Source organism: Aquarana catesbeiana, linkage group LG02 (assembly GCF_042186555.1).
Source record: "Aquarana catesbeiana isolate 2022-GZ linkage group LG02, ASM4218655v1, whole genome shotgun sequence".
Taxonomy (NCBI): Eukaryota; Metazoa; Chordata; class Amphibia; order Anura; family Ranidae; genus Aquarana; species Aquarana catesbeiana.
The window spans coordinates 512137124-512154417 of record NC_133325.1 but is presented as its reverse complement, the minus strand read 5'-3'; the positions used below and the strand labels follow the sequence as shown (position 1 = coordinate 512154417).

Sequence of the window (17294 nt, the reverse complement as noted above, 5' to 3'; positions counted from 1 at the left end):
GACCTAAATCCAATTGAGAAGCTGTGGCAAGATTTGAAAATTGCTGTTCACAGATGCTCTCCATCCAATCTGACAGAGCTTGAGCTATTTTGCAAAGAACAGGCAAAAATTTCACTCTAAATATGCAAAGCTGGTAGAGACATACCCAAAAAGACTTGCAGCTGTAATTGCAGTGAGTAGTTCTACAAAGTATTGACTCAGGGGTGCTGAATACAAATGCACGCCACACTTTTCACGTATTTATTTGTAATACATTTTGAAAACCATTTATAATTTTCCTTCCACTTTAAAATTATGTTCCACTTTGTGTTGGTCTATCACAAAAAATACATTTATGTTTTTGGTTGTAACATGACAAAACGTCAAAATTTCAACGGGTATGAATACTTTTTGAAGGCACTGTAATATCTTCATTTTCCAAAAAATAGGGGGCATTTTGGAGGAAATGTTTAATGTAAGTTTCAAATAAATATATATACACACACACATATAAATATTTTATTATATCTTTTAATGGGACAACACTGAAGAAATTACACTTTTCAACAATGTAAAGTAGTGATTGTACAGCTTGTTTAACAGTGTAAATTTGCTGCCCCCTCAAAATAACTCAACACACAGCCATTAATATCTAAACCACTGGCAACAAAAGTACACCCCTAAGTGAAAATGTACAGGCCTGTCTGAAGTTTGCTAATGACCATCTAAATGATTCAGAGAAGGAGGAAAGTGTTGTGGTCAGATGAGAGCAAAATTGAGCTCTTTGGCATTAACTCAACTCGCCGTGTTTGGAGGAAAAAAAATGCTGACTATGACCCTAAGAACACCATCCCTACAGTCAAGCACGGAGGTGGAAACATTATGCTTTGGGGCTGTTCCTCTGCTAAAAGGTACAAACTGACTGAGATGCATTGAGGGGCCAATGGACGGCCATGTATCGCAAAATCTTGAATAACAACCTTCTTACCTCAGCCAGAACACTGAAGATGGGTCGTGGATGGGTCTTCTAGCATGACAATGACCCAAAACATACTGCCAAGGCAACAAAGGAGTGGCCCAATAAGAAGTAAATTAAGGTCATGGAGTGGCCTAGCCAGTCTCCAGACCTTAATCCTATAGAAAATGTATGCAGGGAGCTGAAACATCAAGTTGGCAAGCTACAGCCAAGAAACCTTAAGGAGTTAGAGTAGTTCTGTAAATAATGGACCAAAATCCCTCCAGAGATGTATGCAAACCTGGTAACCAACTACAAGAAACTTCTTAACTGTGCTCGCCAACAAGGGTTTCTCCATCAAGTACTAAGTTATATTTTGCTTGGGGATCAAATACTTATTTTATTCACTGAACTGCAACTCAATTTATAACATTTGCATCATGTGCTTTGGGGTTCATATTCTCTCTCTATCATTTAAAATACACCTATGATAAAAATGATAGGCCCTTTATTTCTTTGTAAGTGGGCAAAATTACAAAATCTGCAGGAGTTCAAATAATTATTTTCCTCACTGTACACACTATAGAAGGATATGCTCAGTTAATCTTTAATTTCAGAGGTTTACAACCACCCTAAGTCTATAACAAACATGAACACCCAGGTCCTTCTCTACCACGGACTCCCCCCTAAAATGTATGAAGCATGCCCAAGTGCATAATCTGACATTTATAAACATTAAACCTCATTTGCCACATCGTTGCACAAGAAGTCAGCTTGTAAATTGGAGGCATCCTGCAAGGACATTATTCCGCTCCATAACTTGGTCATCTGCACACACTGAAACTGTACTGTTAATCCCAAACTCTATATCATTTATAAATATGTTAAAAAGTAAGGGTCCCAACACTGAAGGTTGGGTACACCACTAACAACCCTAGACCGTTCAGAGTATGAATCATTACTCTCTAAATATGATCTTTTAGACATCCATTTACAAACTGAAATGTCCTAGCCTGTAGACCTTTACTTACACATTAGCAATGTGTGGGGTACTTTGCCAAAAATGTTTGCAGAATACAAGTATTTTATATCTACAGCCTCTCCTTTATCCAAGTGTTTACTCATAAAAAGAAATCAGAATTGACAACTTTGGGGTTTTGTGAATCCATGCTGTCTATTGCTTAATTCATTTTTTTCTAGCAAAAACTAATCTACAGTGCCTTGCAAAAGTATTCCCCCCTCTTGGCATTTTTCGTGTTTTGTTGTCTCACAACCTGGAATTAACATGGATTGTTTGAGGATTTGCATCATTTAATTTACAGAACATGCCCACAACTTTGAAGATTTTTTTTTTTTTTACTGTGAAACAAACAACAAATAGGACAAAATAACAGAAAAAGTCAATGTGCATAACTATTCACCCCCCTAAAGTCAATACTTTGTAGAGCCACCTTTTGCAGCCATCACAGCTCTGGACAAGTCTCTATGAGCTTGCCACATCTTACCACCGGGATTTTGCTGCTCCAGCTCCATCAAGTTGGATGGTTTGCGCTTATGAACAATAATCTAAGTCTGACCACAGATTTTCTATTGGATTGAGGTCTGGGCTTTGACTAGGCCATTCCAACACATTTACACGCTTCCCCTTAAACCACTCAAGTATTGCATTAGCAGTGTGTTTGGGGTCATTGTCCTGCTGGAAGGTGAACCTCCGTCCTAGCCTCAAATCACACATAAAGTGGTACAGGTTTTGCGCAAGAATATCCCTGTATTTAGCACCATCCTTCTTTCCCTCAACTCTGACCAGTTTCCCAGTCCCGACTGCTGAAAAACATCCCCACAGCATCATGCTGCCACCACCATGCTTCACTGTGAGGATGGTGTTCTTTGGGTGATGTGTTGGGTTTGTGCCAGACATAGCATTTTCTTTTATGGCCAAAAAGCTTAATTTTAGTCTCATCAGACCAGCACACCTTCCTCCATACATTTTGGGAGTCTCCCACATGCCTTTTCGCAAACTCAAAAACGTGCCATTTTGTTTTTTGCTGAAAGTAATGGCTTTCTTCTGGCCACTCTGACATAAAGCCCAACTCTATGGAGCGTGCGACTTATTGTCGTCCTATGTACAGATACTCCAGTCTCTGCTGTGGAACTCTGCAGCTCCTCCAGGATTACCTTAGGTCTCTGTGCTGCCTTTCTGATTAATGCCCTCCTTGCCCGGTCTGTGAGTTTTGGGTGTGCGGCCATCTCTTGGCAGGTTTGCAGTTGTGCCATGTTCTTTCCATTTGGTTATGATAGATTTGATGGTGTTTCTAGGGCTCATCAAAGATTTGTATATTTTTTATATAACCTAACCCTGACTTGTACTTCTCAACAACATTGACCCTTACTTGTTTGGAGAGTTCCTTGGTCTTCATGGCAGTTTGGTTAGTGGTGCCTCTTGCTTAGGTGTTGCAGCCTCTGGGGCCTTTCAAAAAGGTGTGTATATGTAATGACAGATCATGTGACACTTAGATTGCACACAGGTGGACATAATTTTACTAATTATGCGACTTCTGAAGGTAATTGGTTGCACCAGAGATTTTTATGGGCTTCATAACAAAGGGGGTGAATACATACGCACATGCTAATTATCAGTTTTTTATTTCTGAAAAATAGTTATGTATATATTTTGTAATTTTACTTCACCAACTTAGACTATTGTGTTCTGATCCATCCCATATAATCCAGATTAAAAAAACATTGAACAGTAAAACATTGAACTAAAAGCTGTAATGTAACAAAATAGGTAAAAAGCCAAGGGGGGGTGAATACTTTTGCAAGGCACTGTATGTGGTCTTGAACCCTCAAGTATCTTCCCGACTATAAAAATGGGATTTTTGACTTACTGTAAAATCCAGTTCATTGACGGACACGGCCCTCCATTATTCAGAACTATAGGGTTATACCGCCCCCTACAGGAGTAGGACACTAGGCAGAAAAAAAGACTTGGCTACGCCTATGGGCAGTCCTAGGTGGTATACACCCCCCTCTCTGCTATAGGCCTTCAGTTTAGTAACAAGCAGTGTCAGAAGTATTAAAACTCCTTAGAGAGGTGGGTGCTGTGTCTGTCAAAGAACAATGAGAAATGGATTATACGGTAAGTCGAAAATCCCATTTTCTCTTCCGTTCATTGACAGACACATTGCTCCATTATTCAGAACCATAGGGACGTCCCAATGCAGTGCCAAACATGAGGGGTGGGACAATGAAAAATCCCAAGGCTAAACACAAGAGCCAACCAGGTAACAGTAGCTCAACACAGGACAAACTGGAGCCCAACCTGAACAATACCCCTTCAAGAGGGAATAGACCCTCTAAACAGCAGCCTGCAAAACACTGCAGCCAAAAGAGGCATCTGCAGATGCCAACACATCCACGTCAAAGAACGTTGTGAAAGTGTACACTGACGACCAAGTGGCCACCTTGCAAACTTGCGCAACAAACGCCTGATGACAGAAGGCCCAACAGTACTAAGTGCCCAAGAAGAATGCGTTGTAACAGGGAAAGGAGGAACCCGATCCCTGACAGAATAGGCCAGAGTCATCATCTGTCTGATCCATCCAGAAATGGTCGCAGAAGAAGCAGATAGCCCCCTTTCTTGGCCCGTCCGTGATCACAGGGAGTCTGACCTCCAAAAAGACTCAGTGGCTGCCAAATACACCCAAATCCCCCAAACCACATCCAGGGCAGATATGGCAAGGGCTGCCAACAACGTATTTGGCCCACCCTGGTGATTGACATATGCCACCGCCGTTGCATTGTCCGACTGGATCCATACCAGGAGCCCCCGAAGTCTATTCGTCCCTGATCCAGACATAGTCTGATCGCTAGAAGTTCCAGAATATTGCTTGGTAGTCCGGATTCCACCAGCATCCAATGACCCTGAGCAGAGCTCAGTCCCAGGACACCTCCCCACCCAGACAGACTGGCATTGGTGGTCACCCTGTTCAATACAAGGGGAGAAAGGATTTACCCCGCCGAAGAACCGGAGAGCAAAGCCACCAGAAGAGGGAACCTCTGGTTTCCTGGCTCAGCTGAATCCGAATGTCCAGAGACCTTGAGCACTTGTCCCATTATGCCAGGATCACCCTGAAGGGAGCTTGTATGGAACTGTGCAAATGGAATTGCCTCAAAAAGGTAGATACCATCAGACCCAACACCCATATGCAGGTCCGCAGGGAGGCCCACCTGCCGGACAACAGTAAATGAAAATGCAGCATGCGACATCTGGAGTTTGTCCAGGTGAATTAACACTCTGGCCAGAGCTGAAGCCTGGGTCAGGCTCAGATAATCCAATGTTCTGGAAGGGGCCAAAGCAGACTTCAGATAGTATAGAAGCCAACTGAAATCTGTCAAGGTCTGTATAGGAGTTATGTTGCCCCTCGGGTAGTCGAGGACACGCAGAAGATCTCCAGGCAGCCTAGGACCGCAAACCCCCACTGACGTAACCACGCCAGATCTGAGGCCAACACCTCGTGAACACCCGAGGAGAGGTGGCAAGACCTAGGGGCAACACCATGCGCTGATAATGCTCAGTACCCACAGCAAGACGGAGGAAGTGCTGGGTTGGGGCACATAGTGGAATGCGTAAGTAAGCATTTGTGATGTCGATAGAAACCAGAAAGTCTCCATCAGGAAGGGGTGCCACCGCCATGTGGACGGACTCCATCCTGAACTTCTGTACCCACACCAGGCAGGTCAGGGCTTTGAGGTCCAGAATTGGACGTACCATGCACTTCATCTTTTGGACTGTGAACAGGTTAGAATAAAACTCCTGAAACTGTTTGGGACATCACACTCTGAAGAAACAGGGCTTGCACAGCCCCACCAGGAGAACTGCAAATGGTCCAGCGACAGACGTACATTGGAAGCAAAACAAAGGGAACAGGGCCGGAAAACTATCTTGTAACCACACAAAATCAAAACGCGTGATGTCATCCAGGGTAGCCCCCCACAATACATGTCTAAGCACCACTGCAGAAACAGAGTTCAGCAACCAGGGGAACTGTGGCCAAGAGGCATAGCAGACAAACTGCAGCACCTAGACCAACAGGTCTGCAGATGCAGCAAAGGCAGGGGGATTCTGTTCCCCCTCCAGGTATATCAGCTAAATCTTTAGAAGCCAGAGATTCCCCTATTGGAATCATGGTTGCCTTGAGCAGCCTAGAAACAGGGGGTTTCACTACTGGTGGAACAGTCCACTTCTGAAGGAGGGACTCCTCAAAGGGGTACCTCACAGGAAGAGTTTTTGGAAGCACAAAGGGGCACTTTGGACACTCCCAGTCTTCATGGACAAATTTGGTAAAATAATAAGGAGGGAGAAGGGAATGCTTTCGCCCCGCAAGACGGCTTATGGATGCCAAAGGGGAACCGGCCCTCCGCCACAGCCACCGTTGCATCCCCCATTTTGAAAAGTTCCCGCACAGATGTAAGAAGTGCGACAACCAGTGACTTTTCATGTACCACTGCAGTTGTGGAGGAATCATTCCTGACAGGACAGGGAGCGTGGCCACCAACCCCGCAAGGTGGGCCATGTCCGTGGCAACAGAGCCAGACATAGGATCCTTCGAGACAGAGGAGGTAGGGGAGGGCGGGGGGTGCCATTTACTAGGCTATATGCCTAAGCGCCATCACAAAAAACTCAGGAGGGGGCCACCAACTGAGACCTACGCCGCCCAAGGCCGCACAGGGGATGTCGACCGAGGCCCCTCACAGGGGGGTCGACCGAGGCCCCTCACAGGGGGCGCCGACAGAGGCCCCTCACAGGGGGCGCCGACAGAGGCCCCTCACAGGGGGCGCCGACAGAGGCCCCTCACAGGGGGCGCCGACAGAGGCCCCTCACAGTGGGCACAGAGGCACCTCACAGTGGGCACAAATAGAGGGCCCTCACGGTGGGCACAAATAGTGGGCCCTCACAGTGGGCACAAATAGAGGGCCCTCACAGTAAGCACAAATAGAGGGCCCTCACAGTGGGCACAAATAGAGGGCCCTCACAGAGGGCACAAATAGAGGGCCCTCACAGAGGGCACAGACAGAGGCACCTCATAGGGGGCGCAGACCGAGGCCTCTCACAGGGGGCGCAGACCGAGGCCCCTCACAGGGGGTACAGACCGAGGGACCTCATGGGGGGCACCAACCGAGGGCCCCGCATAGGGGGCGCCAACAGATGCTACCCACACAAGGCACCGAGGCCCTACACAGGGAGCACCAGGACCACCCACGCCGGGCCCACCTAACGGACCCCCAAAAGAAGACTGCCTTTAGAGCCACCACAGCAACGCTCCTCTGGTAGGAGGCACCCACAAGGCCTAGCTGGCCACAAAAGCCGCGACCTAGTAGGCTGCAGAATTCACAGCCTAAATTTTCGGCCGCCTGCTGTGAGTGCACGGCCCACTGGGGGGACTGGACCGATCAGAGCTGCTGAATGGAGGGCAGACACCAAAAAACGGAAAGCGGCGGCCTCCGCCGCCCGCCCTGGGGCCGCCCACCTAGCACCTGGTCGGTAGGCTGCAAAGCTGCAACCTAATTGTTCCCCCGATCGTGGACGTCTGGTCACCTGCCTCCTAGGCCGAAACACTGCAGCAGGTGGGCCCAAGGGATACCCAAGAGCTACCCCGAGGGTGGAAGGAGGAGTACAGTGTGTCCAAAAGCACCTAGGCCAGAAGCCTGGGCCTCAACCAGGGGGGAAAGAAGAGAGGGGGGTGGAAACCCCTAGAGGGACCGACCACCCCAGGGAGTACCCGCGCCCCACGCCACGTCCAGGGAAGGAGAGGAGGGGGCCTCATATTTACCGATCCAAAGTGTGCGGGTAAGGCTCCCAGACAGATCCCCTCGCCACCGAAGTTAGGGGCTGTCGGCCATGAGGAACGCTGAGAAGTTTAACACGCAGGGCCAGCCCCCATCCAGTGGGGTTATGTCGCGGCCGACCTAGCACGTAGCTGCAGTCTGCACGTGCTCGCTGGCCAGACTGGGGAGAACACTGGATCTTAGTTTGCAGACCGTCGCCAAGCCCAGCAGTTGATTGCAAATCTCACCGGAGAAAAATTCAGGAAGAAAGAAAATAACAAACAAAAAAATTCCCAGGACTAGAAGCCCCAGCAGGGAACTAGGTCCTTACTCCTTACTTGGCAGAAAAAAACTGGAGGCCTACAGCAGAGGGGGGGGGGGGGGGGGTGTATACCACCTAGGACTGCCCAGCGTAGCCAAGTCTATTTTCTGCCTAGTGTCCTACTCCTGTAGGGGGGCGGTATAACCCTATGGTTCTGAATAATGGAGCGCTGTGTCTGTCAATAAACGCAAGAGAAAGTTAAATTAACTGGTCTGTAGTTACTTGATAAAGACTTTGATCCCTTTTTAAATATAGGCAACCACATTGTGCCAATCCAGTTGTTATCATGTCAGCCATTAAGAGTCTCTAAAAATTAGAAACAATTGGTTTGAAATAACACAGAGGTCAACTCTTGACAGGCAGGGGTGTATGCCACCTGGACCAGTTGCCTTATTCACGTTTATTTTCTCAGTGTTTCTGGACCAAATCAATTTTGAGACACTGTGGCTCTTTTGAGGCAATGTCAATATTAAGGACTGGAGCTCTCCCATTTTCTTTTGCATACACAGAACTGAAAAAGGTATTGCATTAATTTGTGTTCTTTGTCCCCAGTCACCAACTGTAAACTATCTTGTAAAGGGCCTACACACTTGGTACTTTTCTGCTTTTTCCACATGGTTACATACACTCAATGAGATCATCCATTCTTGCCTTTCTCCATCCGCTGAACCGAGTGTTCCATTACCAATCATTTAGTGTGTCAGCTGATACTGACATATTGGGATTGTTGGATCATCCAAGCTGGAACTTCAGGAAACGCCAGGCCTGTGAGCCATTTACAGCAACTGTTTACAGCAGCAGATCTTCACTACCCAGGATTGGGTGACAAGCTTTTCTCAGCTTGTAATCTGGTAAGCCTGCATTCCTTATGGTGGTGGAATCACATTGTTCCCTGTCGCATGAAGATCTGTCACAGGGTGTCGCAACATTATCACCGTGTTGATTACAACTGCCACTGACTGTTTTGAGCTTATTTGCCTGAATTAACAGCACCATTGACTCTTTGCAATTGTTTTGGTCCGTAGTGTTTATTAACATTATGTTAATTTTGGTGTGACACATTTATTTGCACATTGCACTTTTTAGTTTGTGTATTTATTCACCTTTAACCTTTTGGTTTCCATTAATTGTTTAATTCACCACCAGCGCAGCTCTTTTTGTTTTATTGTTTGTGTTGTATACCACTTTGAGTTGCAGCTTTCTAGTACTTAGTTTGAATAGTGCAGTTTCTTTTTCGCCCTACACACTCAGACCTGACCTTTTTACTAATTATAGATTTGAAGAATTTGGGGAGTTTTTTTTTCTTAAAAATGCTCTTTTCTTATTATTTATAGGTTTTTTTAACTTTGAATGTGAGACACATAGGTTTAATTTTTAGCCTTTTAAGCGTATGCCGGTTTTGCCCTTAATGGTGTTTAAAGATCCTTTGGTATGTGTGTTTCTGTGTGCGTTAGTTACTTTTTGGTAATTTCTTTAAAAAGTCATCTGATTGCAAAGCTGCCCCATAACAAACCTCACATGTGGACATCAAGCTACTTCTCTAAGCTTCTTTTCATAAATTTACCACATTCTTGTATTCTCTCACAAAACCACATTAAAGCTCCTACAACTGTACATGTTTCTGTTTATGTCACTGCAATACACATTGAGTGAAATTTATCAAAACTGGAGCAGCCAGAATCTGAAGTAATGATGTCATGCTTTCAACTTTGTCCAGAGAACGCTTTGCATTAATTCAGAGAATGCAAAGCATTCTTTGATTGGTGCCCATGATGAACGGCTTATCTCTTGTATTCACAATGCATTATGCCAGCTGCTCAGCATGGGACCCAGAAGCAAGTGGAGATCACTTCAGTGATTTCCAGCAGCATCGGCCAGGTAGGTCATATACAGTACATAGTAACACAAGTCTATGCTGGACCAGTGTAACTATACATAACATGTCTGCAATTATTCTTTACATAGGAAACTCTTAACCCTTGGGAGAGTCAAGAGCACAAAAAGGATGTTACCTGATAAACACATAATCACTCTATGTCTCTCAAAGTCCTGTAAAAATACACTACTGGGTATCCTTTTCCCTGGATGCTTGCAATCTTTTTTTATGCCACCAAAATAAATGATATACTTGCTTGCAGATTTCCAGCTGTATAAGCCACAAGACTTTCACATTCACTGTATTATTTTTAATAAATGGTGAACAGCACTCCAGTATGGTTTTACTGGCTTTTATCAATAAATCACCTGGCTTATCAGCACCATTTGGAGCCTTCCACTTCTTTTACATGCACTTTGGAGGGATACCTAAAAGCTGAGCGATATGAACAGGAGCATGGCAGGTGCCTCCACATATCCACGGATAACTCCATAGGCAAGCATGGTGTGACCTTTATCTTCAGGTCCAACAATCTGGTAAGCATTTTTTAGTGGTGGAGAATGCATCACGGAGGAGTCTTATGCCTTCCGTTGAAGCAAAGGACAACAGATTGGAGGACTTTTCTATTTATTTTTTCATCTTTTTGTTCCTCTGGACTTTTGTTCACAGGAATTCTGGTGGAAATGTTTGTTAGAAGCACAACCATTATGTTTTTTTAAAGAAAAAAAAAAGTTAGCGCTCCTCGTTTCAGGAGCAAGACTGGGTTACACCCAAAACTATACCTACATCAAAAATTAAAGAAAGAAAAGAAAAACAAAAACAAAAAAACACATTACAATATGAATTTGATAGATAAATCAATGAATTAATAATAGGTAGCAAAAGAGTTTTGTAGCTCCTGAGCTTTAATAACGCATTGCCCCAGATAATAAACAATAGCAAGATGCATTAATGATTTCAATTTACAGATTTATACTTTAGCAGAATATTGGAAATCGAATCTCCAACATGGGATTAATTAAAAGGAAAATATAGCATAGTTTTACTGAGCACATAAATTGCATTATTTTTGCAATGTTTTTCTTAGCCATTTTTGATGCAGTGTTCACATGCCTACACTTCCATATTTTTCTTCTGTATTAAATTTGTGGTTCATAGATTGTCTCATCATGTGACTACAGTATGCAGACCTTTCAACTAAAGTAGTAAGAAGTCAGATGAATCTGTGTGTCAGTAAAACAGAAGCAGCTGTAAGTATAAATAAAAATTGGCTAAAATCCTTGCAACATATTGACCAGCTAAAAATTGCCATTGTTGAAAACTGAAAATTTGAGTTACTTGGCTCTCACACAGAGCTTTTACCTTTAAAGTGGTAGCAAAGCCCCTTCTCTTCACGTACAATCATGCTTACCTGTAGGTACAATGAATATCTCCTAAATGTACACCACATCTTCACACGCTGAGTGATGATCTGCATTCAGGTCACACAGTATGCCGTGGAATGCAGAGTCCTGCAGCCAGGGCACACGTGGGAGTGGCGTCATCGTGGCCCCAGCCATTCAAACTGCTGGAGCCCATGAACACAGAAGAAAGAGAGTGAAGATGGAAGTGCCAGGGGATCCATTACCACGCTGCGGGGATCCGTGTGCAAGTGTGTCATAGTGTGCTAGTACTCACCGCATACTAGCACATTATGGCTTAGACCTGTAGAAGACCCTTTTTTTTTTTTTTTGGCGGATTACTACCGCTTTAATACTTTGAGTCACATATCTGGAATAATTATGCAGATAAGACTTTATGACTTTTCTCTGACTTTTGTGATTTGCATTGAAGCCAGGGGGTCAACCCAAAAGTCAGGCATTTAGCACTTTCAGCAATGGCTGACTCCATATTTCCCACATAACAAGGTTACTTTAAATGTAATCCTTCAAACTTAACCTGAATACTAAAGATTTGTACACACTGGCTGAAATTCGTCAGGTGCAGCAGGAACTGTCCAACTTTCAGGCCATGTGTACAGCTGTCTGTTCTAAAGAAGCCGGTCTCCTGAAAAACCAGCAACTGACCCGCATCCGATCAGCCCTGGCAGCCAACACTAATCAGTGTGTTCTGGCGGAGGGGGCAGTCCCCGTGTCAGAACACAAAGGCACAGCGGGGGGAGATTGCCACACGAACATCACCCCTTCTTTTTTTTATCGTTCAGCCCGGGTTGAAGAAAAAAAAAACTTCTAGTGTGTACTAGGCTTTAGACTTAACCTGACATTTAAGCACCTAACCTATCCGCTAACACTGACCTTGTCGTACACTATCAGTATCAAAATCTCCCTCTTCTGTGTCATGATCTACCAGCACCCAGATCTTGTAGATAAAAGTCACAGATGCCTTAATAAAGATTGCCTTTTTATTACTGTTATCTTATCACTTAGATAAGGATCAGATTGCATTTCAGGAGTTATTCACAAAAATTCAAGCAACTCCTAAAGGGCCACAAATGTTTTCTTACTACTGGTGTGCAGTCTTAAAACTACCTGGAGCTTATACATACTGGTGTTTAGTTCACTAATGCCATCGTAATGTCTGCTGTCTCTACTTGTCCAGACTTGAATAAAAAAAATGTCCACATTAAAATTGGGTACAAGTTTTGAATTTATTTCTTCTTGCCAGCTTTACCGGCCAGATCTAGGCCATTTATGTATTTCCGAGGAATCTTAAAATGTTCTGTTAAGAAAAAAAATAAAAATAAAAGATATTATGTTTCTTGTAAAGCTCAGCACTGTTCAAGTTCAAGTGGTTAAAGATACATCAACCTTCCAATATCTTTTTAAATTTAAAATACAGTATATGCATATGAAACTACAATACAAGTGCATACCAACTCATTTATGAATGAAGGCTGCAGGGTAGCTACTAGGGGTGTTGAAAATAATGGGCGCATCAATGCATTGTGATTCAGCCTTGCTCCATTCGGCATCAATGCACAGATCAGCTGAATTGCGTTGTGTGCCTATGTCAACGCGGCTCCTCCCCCTTGTCACATTCATGGCCGTGAGGAGTCATGCTGTGTGCACATGTTGACGGGGACATAGAGGGCCGGGGCCGGAGTGAAGGGCAACTCGGCCTGTCTGTGCTGGCGCTGCTGATGAGAGTGTGGAGCACGGAGCTCTGGGGAGGAGAGCAGAGCCATCAGTACATTGGTCACAGAAGGGTTTGGGGCGGCTACGGCATTCCCAGCCAAAGGTGTGATGGTGGAGGACGACGACAAGGCAAATCCGGATGCCAGAGTCAGATGAGGAGGTCACGGAGAGGAAACTGAGGGGACTGGACATGGTAAGGGAGGTGCCAGACTGTCCTGTCCAAGCCGACCAATACCCCCCTCACCAACAACCTGTCACAATATAATACTGTTCCAGCTGCCACCCCCACTTATTACTATAGCACTCCCCTGCCCAGTGTCCCCACAAACCAATTCCCATCCTTCTCGACCAGCATCCACACAGTCCTCTCATGCAGATATGACAATAAAAAGAAAAATGGTGTGCAGTGCTTTGTGGTGATAAATCTACAAAAGAGTCTTATTAACCACTTAAAGGACAGAGCGTCATTTTAAGATTTGTTGTTTACAAGCTAAAATCATTTTTTTTGCTAGAAAATTACTTAGAACCCCTAAACATTATATATTTTTTTCTAACACCCTAGAAAATAAAATGGCGGTTGTTGCAATACTTTCTGTCACACCGTATTTGCGCAGTGGTCTTTTTGGAAAAAATACACTTTTTTTAAGATAATAGTAAAGGTAGCCCATTTTATTTTTATATTGTGAAAGATAATAAGATATTGTGTTACGCCGAGTAAATTGATACCCAACATGTCACGTTTCAAAACTGCGCCCACTCGTGGTATGGCAACAAACTTTTAACCTTAAAAATCTCCATAGGCAAGGTTTAAAAAATTCTACAGGTTGCATGTTTTGAGTTAAAGAGGAGGTCTAGGGCTATAATTATTGCTCTAGCTCTAATGATCGCCGTGATACCTCACGTGTGGTTTGAACACCGTTTTCATATGCAGGCGCTACTCACGTAAGCGTTCGCTTCTGCATGCGAGCTCGGTGGGGCAGGGCATGTAAAAAAAAATTTATTTTCTTTTTACACTGTTTTAAAAAAAAAATAAAAAATTGTGTCACTTTTTTTCCTATGACAAGGGATTTAAACATACAGATCTCATATTTATACTAAAATGAAATTGAAAAAAAAAATGTCGTTTGAATAAAATAAAAATGTCCCTTTAAGAGATATGGGCGGAAGTGATGTTTTGACGTCGCTTCCGCCCTGCAATGGTATGGCGCCGGGTGGGGGCCATCTTCCCCTCACTCCATACCACAGAGGAGACAGGACCCGATCGCCTCCGCTGCTGCCGGCGGCGTTGGGCAACAGAGCGCAGCGGGAGGCCCCTTTATTGCCACCGATAAAAATGATCTTGTGGTGAACTGCTAAGACCACTTTTATCTGAAAGCCGACCGCCCGCTGAAGAAGCTAGCTGCTACCATAACAACTATATTCCACTTCAAACAGCCGACGTATAACGACGGCGGGCGGTAGGCAAGTGGTTAAGTAGTGAACAAATATAGTCCTGAAATATATATAAATCCTTGACATGATTGAAAGAAACTTCTGTTTATGCAAAGTAATTCCAGTGCTGTGTGTGCTGTGTTCGTGCAAAGAATAGATACAAATTAGCACCAAATTGCATCAACTCATAAATGTGCAAAATAATAATAAAGTCCATAAACTCAGAAATCTGGAAAGTCTATTATGGAGATGGGAAGAGTCCCACGATACTTCTTCATAAAAACCAGCGTGAAAAGGTAAGAAATAAAAACACCCCTCACAGTGATCCTCCACCACCTAGAATATGCGTTTACCAGATTGCAAGCACAACAAACATGTATATGAACCCAACTCAGGGTGTGCGACTAGCACTGGAGCAATTCTCTGGACAGCGTGATGGAGGGTAACCAAGCACGTAGTGGGCTGTATCTGGATGTCCCGCTAGTGGTAGAACGTCTCTCTATACAGCATGGCTCCAAGCATGTAATCTGGTAAGTGCATATTCTAGGTGGTGGAGGATCACTGTGAGGGGTGTTTTTATTTCTTACCTTTTCACACTGGGTTTTATGTATCTATTATTATGTATCTATTATTATTTATTTAAGTAGTATCGGGGGACTCTTCCCATCTCCATAATAGACTTTCCAGATTTCTGCATTTATGGACTTTATTATTATTTTGCACATTTATGAGTTGATGCAATTTGATGCTAATTTGTATCTATTCTTTGCACTGATTGATTTCTATGCATTTTCTCATCTATGGTATAACGTAGTTTTTTCCTTGTTGTTTTTTTTGTATGTTGTGAATATCTCACAGTTGAACTGCTGCTTTTTGAAGGGGTTTTTTTATGTTAGCACGGTGATTTTCTGCTTTTTTTTCTTTCAATTATAGCATTTTATATATATTTATATATATTTCAGGACTATATTTGTTCACTACTTAATAAGACACTTTTGTACATTTATCACCGCAAAGCACTGCACACCATTTTTTATTTTATTGTCAATTAAAGGTTGTATATTCAATGTGTGCTAGCTGCTAACTAATCATACAGCCCCCATTTTATTTAGTTTTTAATGAAGATATGACAGCATATTCCCATCCTTCCTTTCCTACTCAGATTCCTCCTTGCCTATCCCCAGACTCCTCCATCCTTCCTTTGATTCTTCCATCCTTCAATTCTTCAGCTTAAATTTGTTGATGAAAACCATGGGCAGTAATTGTGATGCATCACAGAATCGAATAATTGACATGATAATCATAATCAAATCAAATTATGAGACCACTGAAGATGCGCACCTCTAGTAGCTACTTTTCTAGGTGTCAAACTCAACAGATATTACCAGGACAGTGGTGCATCAGATTCTGATGTTAGTTTGACAGCAAGCACCCACACGTGTCCTCCTAAATTAACACCTGAGGAAAAAGCCTCTCCTGCCCTTTCATAACCAATAATGTAGCCTGTCCTTAAGTTTATATGCACTAATATACTCACCAAGCAACAACTTTCCAGTTTGTGACACTTGATTGCCCTGAATCTGCACCTGTACTTTGTCTTTTGTTCCAGGGAGGACTGTACAGGAGAAGCTTGCCTGAACTCTTTGCTGTAATAAGCTGCCAACTGAAACAGGATCTAGGCCATAAAGCTCCAGGTTCTTGATGATGGTAACCTGTTTTAAACAAAAGACAGCAAGCAAGGTCATATTTTCTAAAACTAATGAAAAACAGTTTAAATATCACCCAAGCAAATGACCTCTGGTGTGGTGTGTCACTATTTAGTCCAAGGTTATATTTTAATTTTGTGCATTTATATTTAAACTAGCAACCCAGGTCCAAGCCTCCTGTGGGGTCCATACCTGCATCCTGAACATACTTCTTACACCTACAGCTGCCTAGCCTACTACTATTTGCCACCTTATTGCTGGTTGGATACCAATTTACTATTACGTTCTAGACTTCCCCAAAAATGCACTGTGGTGTTTTTCTTAACATCCCACCCCATAGCTTACTGCCTACAAATCCTTTTCCTAGACAACAGCATGGTGACTGTAGATTGCATCTCTAAGTATCTGAATAATTAGCTCTCCACTTTCTCAGCCCCTTCCCTCCTTCTGTGGAAAATAATATAAACCCCTTTATTGCACACACAGAAGGTACCAGGGTAATGGTCCTGCAGTTATATTTATTATAGGTATATATAAACATTATAGGTATATATATATATATATACATACATTATAGGTATATATATATATATATATATATATATATATATATATATATATATATATATATATATATATATATATATATATATATATACACACACACACACACAGTATCTCACAAAAGTGAGTACACCCCTCACATTTTTGTAAATATTCTTCCGTTTGAGGATGCCCCACAGATGCTCAATAGGTTTTAGGTCTGGAGACATGCTTGGCCAGTCTATTACCTTTACCCTCAGCTTCTTTAGCAAGGCAGTGGTCGTCTTGGAGGTGTGTTTGGGGTCGAAATCATGTTGGAATACTGCCCTGCGGCCCAGTCTCCGAAGGAGGAGGATCATGCTCTGCTTCAGTATGTCACAGTACATGTTGGCATTCATGGTTCCCTCAATGAACTGTAGCTCCCCAGTGACGGCAGCACTCATGCAGCCCCAGAACATGACATTCCCACCACCATGCTTGACTGTAGGCAAGACACACTTGATTTTGTACTCCTCACCTG

At 43.4% G+C, this 17294-nt stretch overlaps 1 protein-coding gene across 3 annotated transcripts in view; it reads right to left on the bottom strand.

Annotated features, from left to right (window-relative positions):
* Positions 1–12588: 12588 nt before the first annotated feature.
* EIF2D (eukaryotic translation initiation factor 2D) overlaps positions 12589–17294 on the bottom strand; it is a 114052-nt gene continuing 109346 nt past the window's right edge. For all 3 annotated transcript variants that reach the window (XM_073615774.1, XM_073615773.1, XM_073615775.1), the window contains exons 14-15: positions 16063–16237; positions 12589–12678 (exon numbers count right to left, since the gene is read on the bottom strand). In XM_073615774.1, coding sequence (XP_073471875.1) covers positions 12608–12678; positions 16063–16237 — 246 coding nt within the window. In that variant the 3' untranslated portion in view covers positions 12589–12607. The remainder of the gene's footprint in view (positions 12679–16062; positions 16238–17294) is intronic.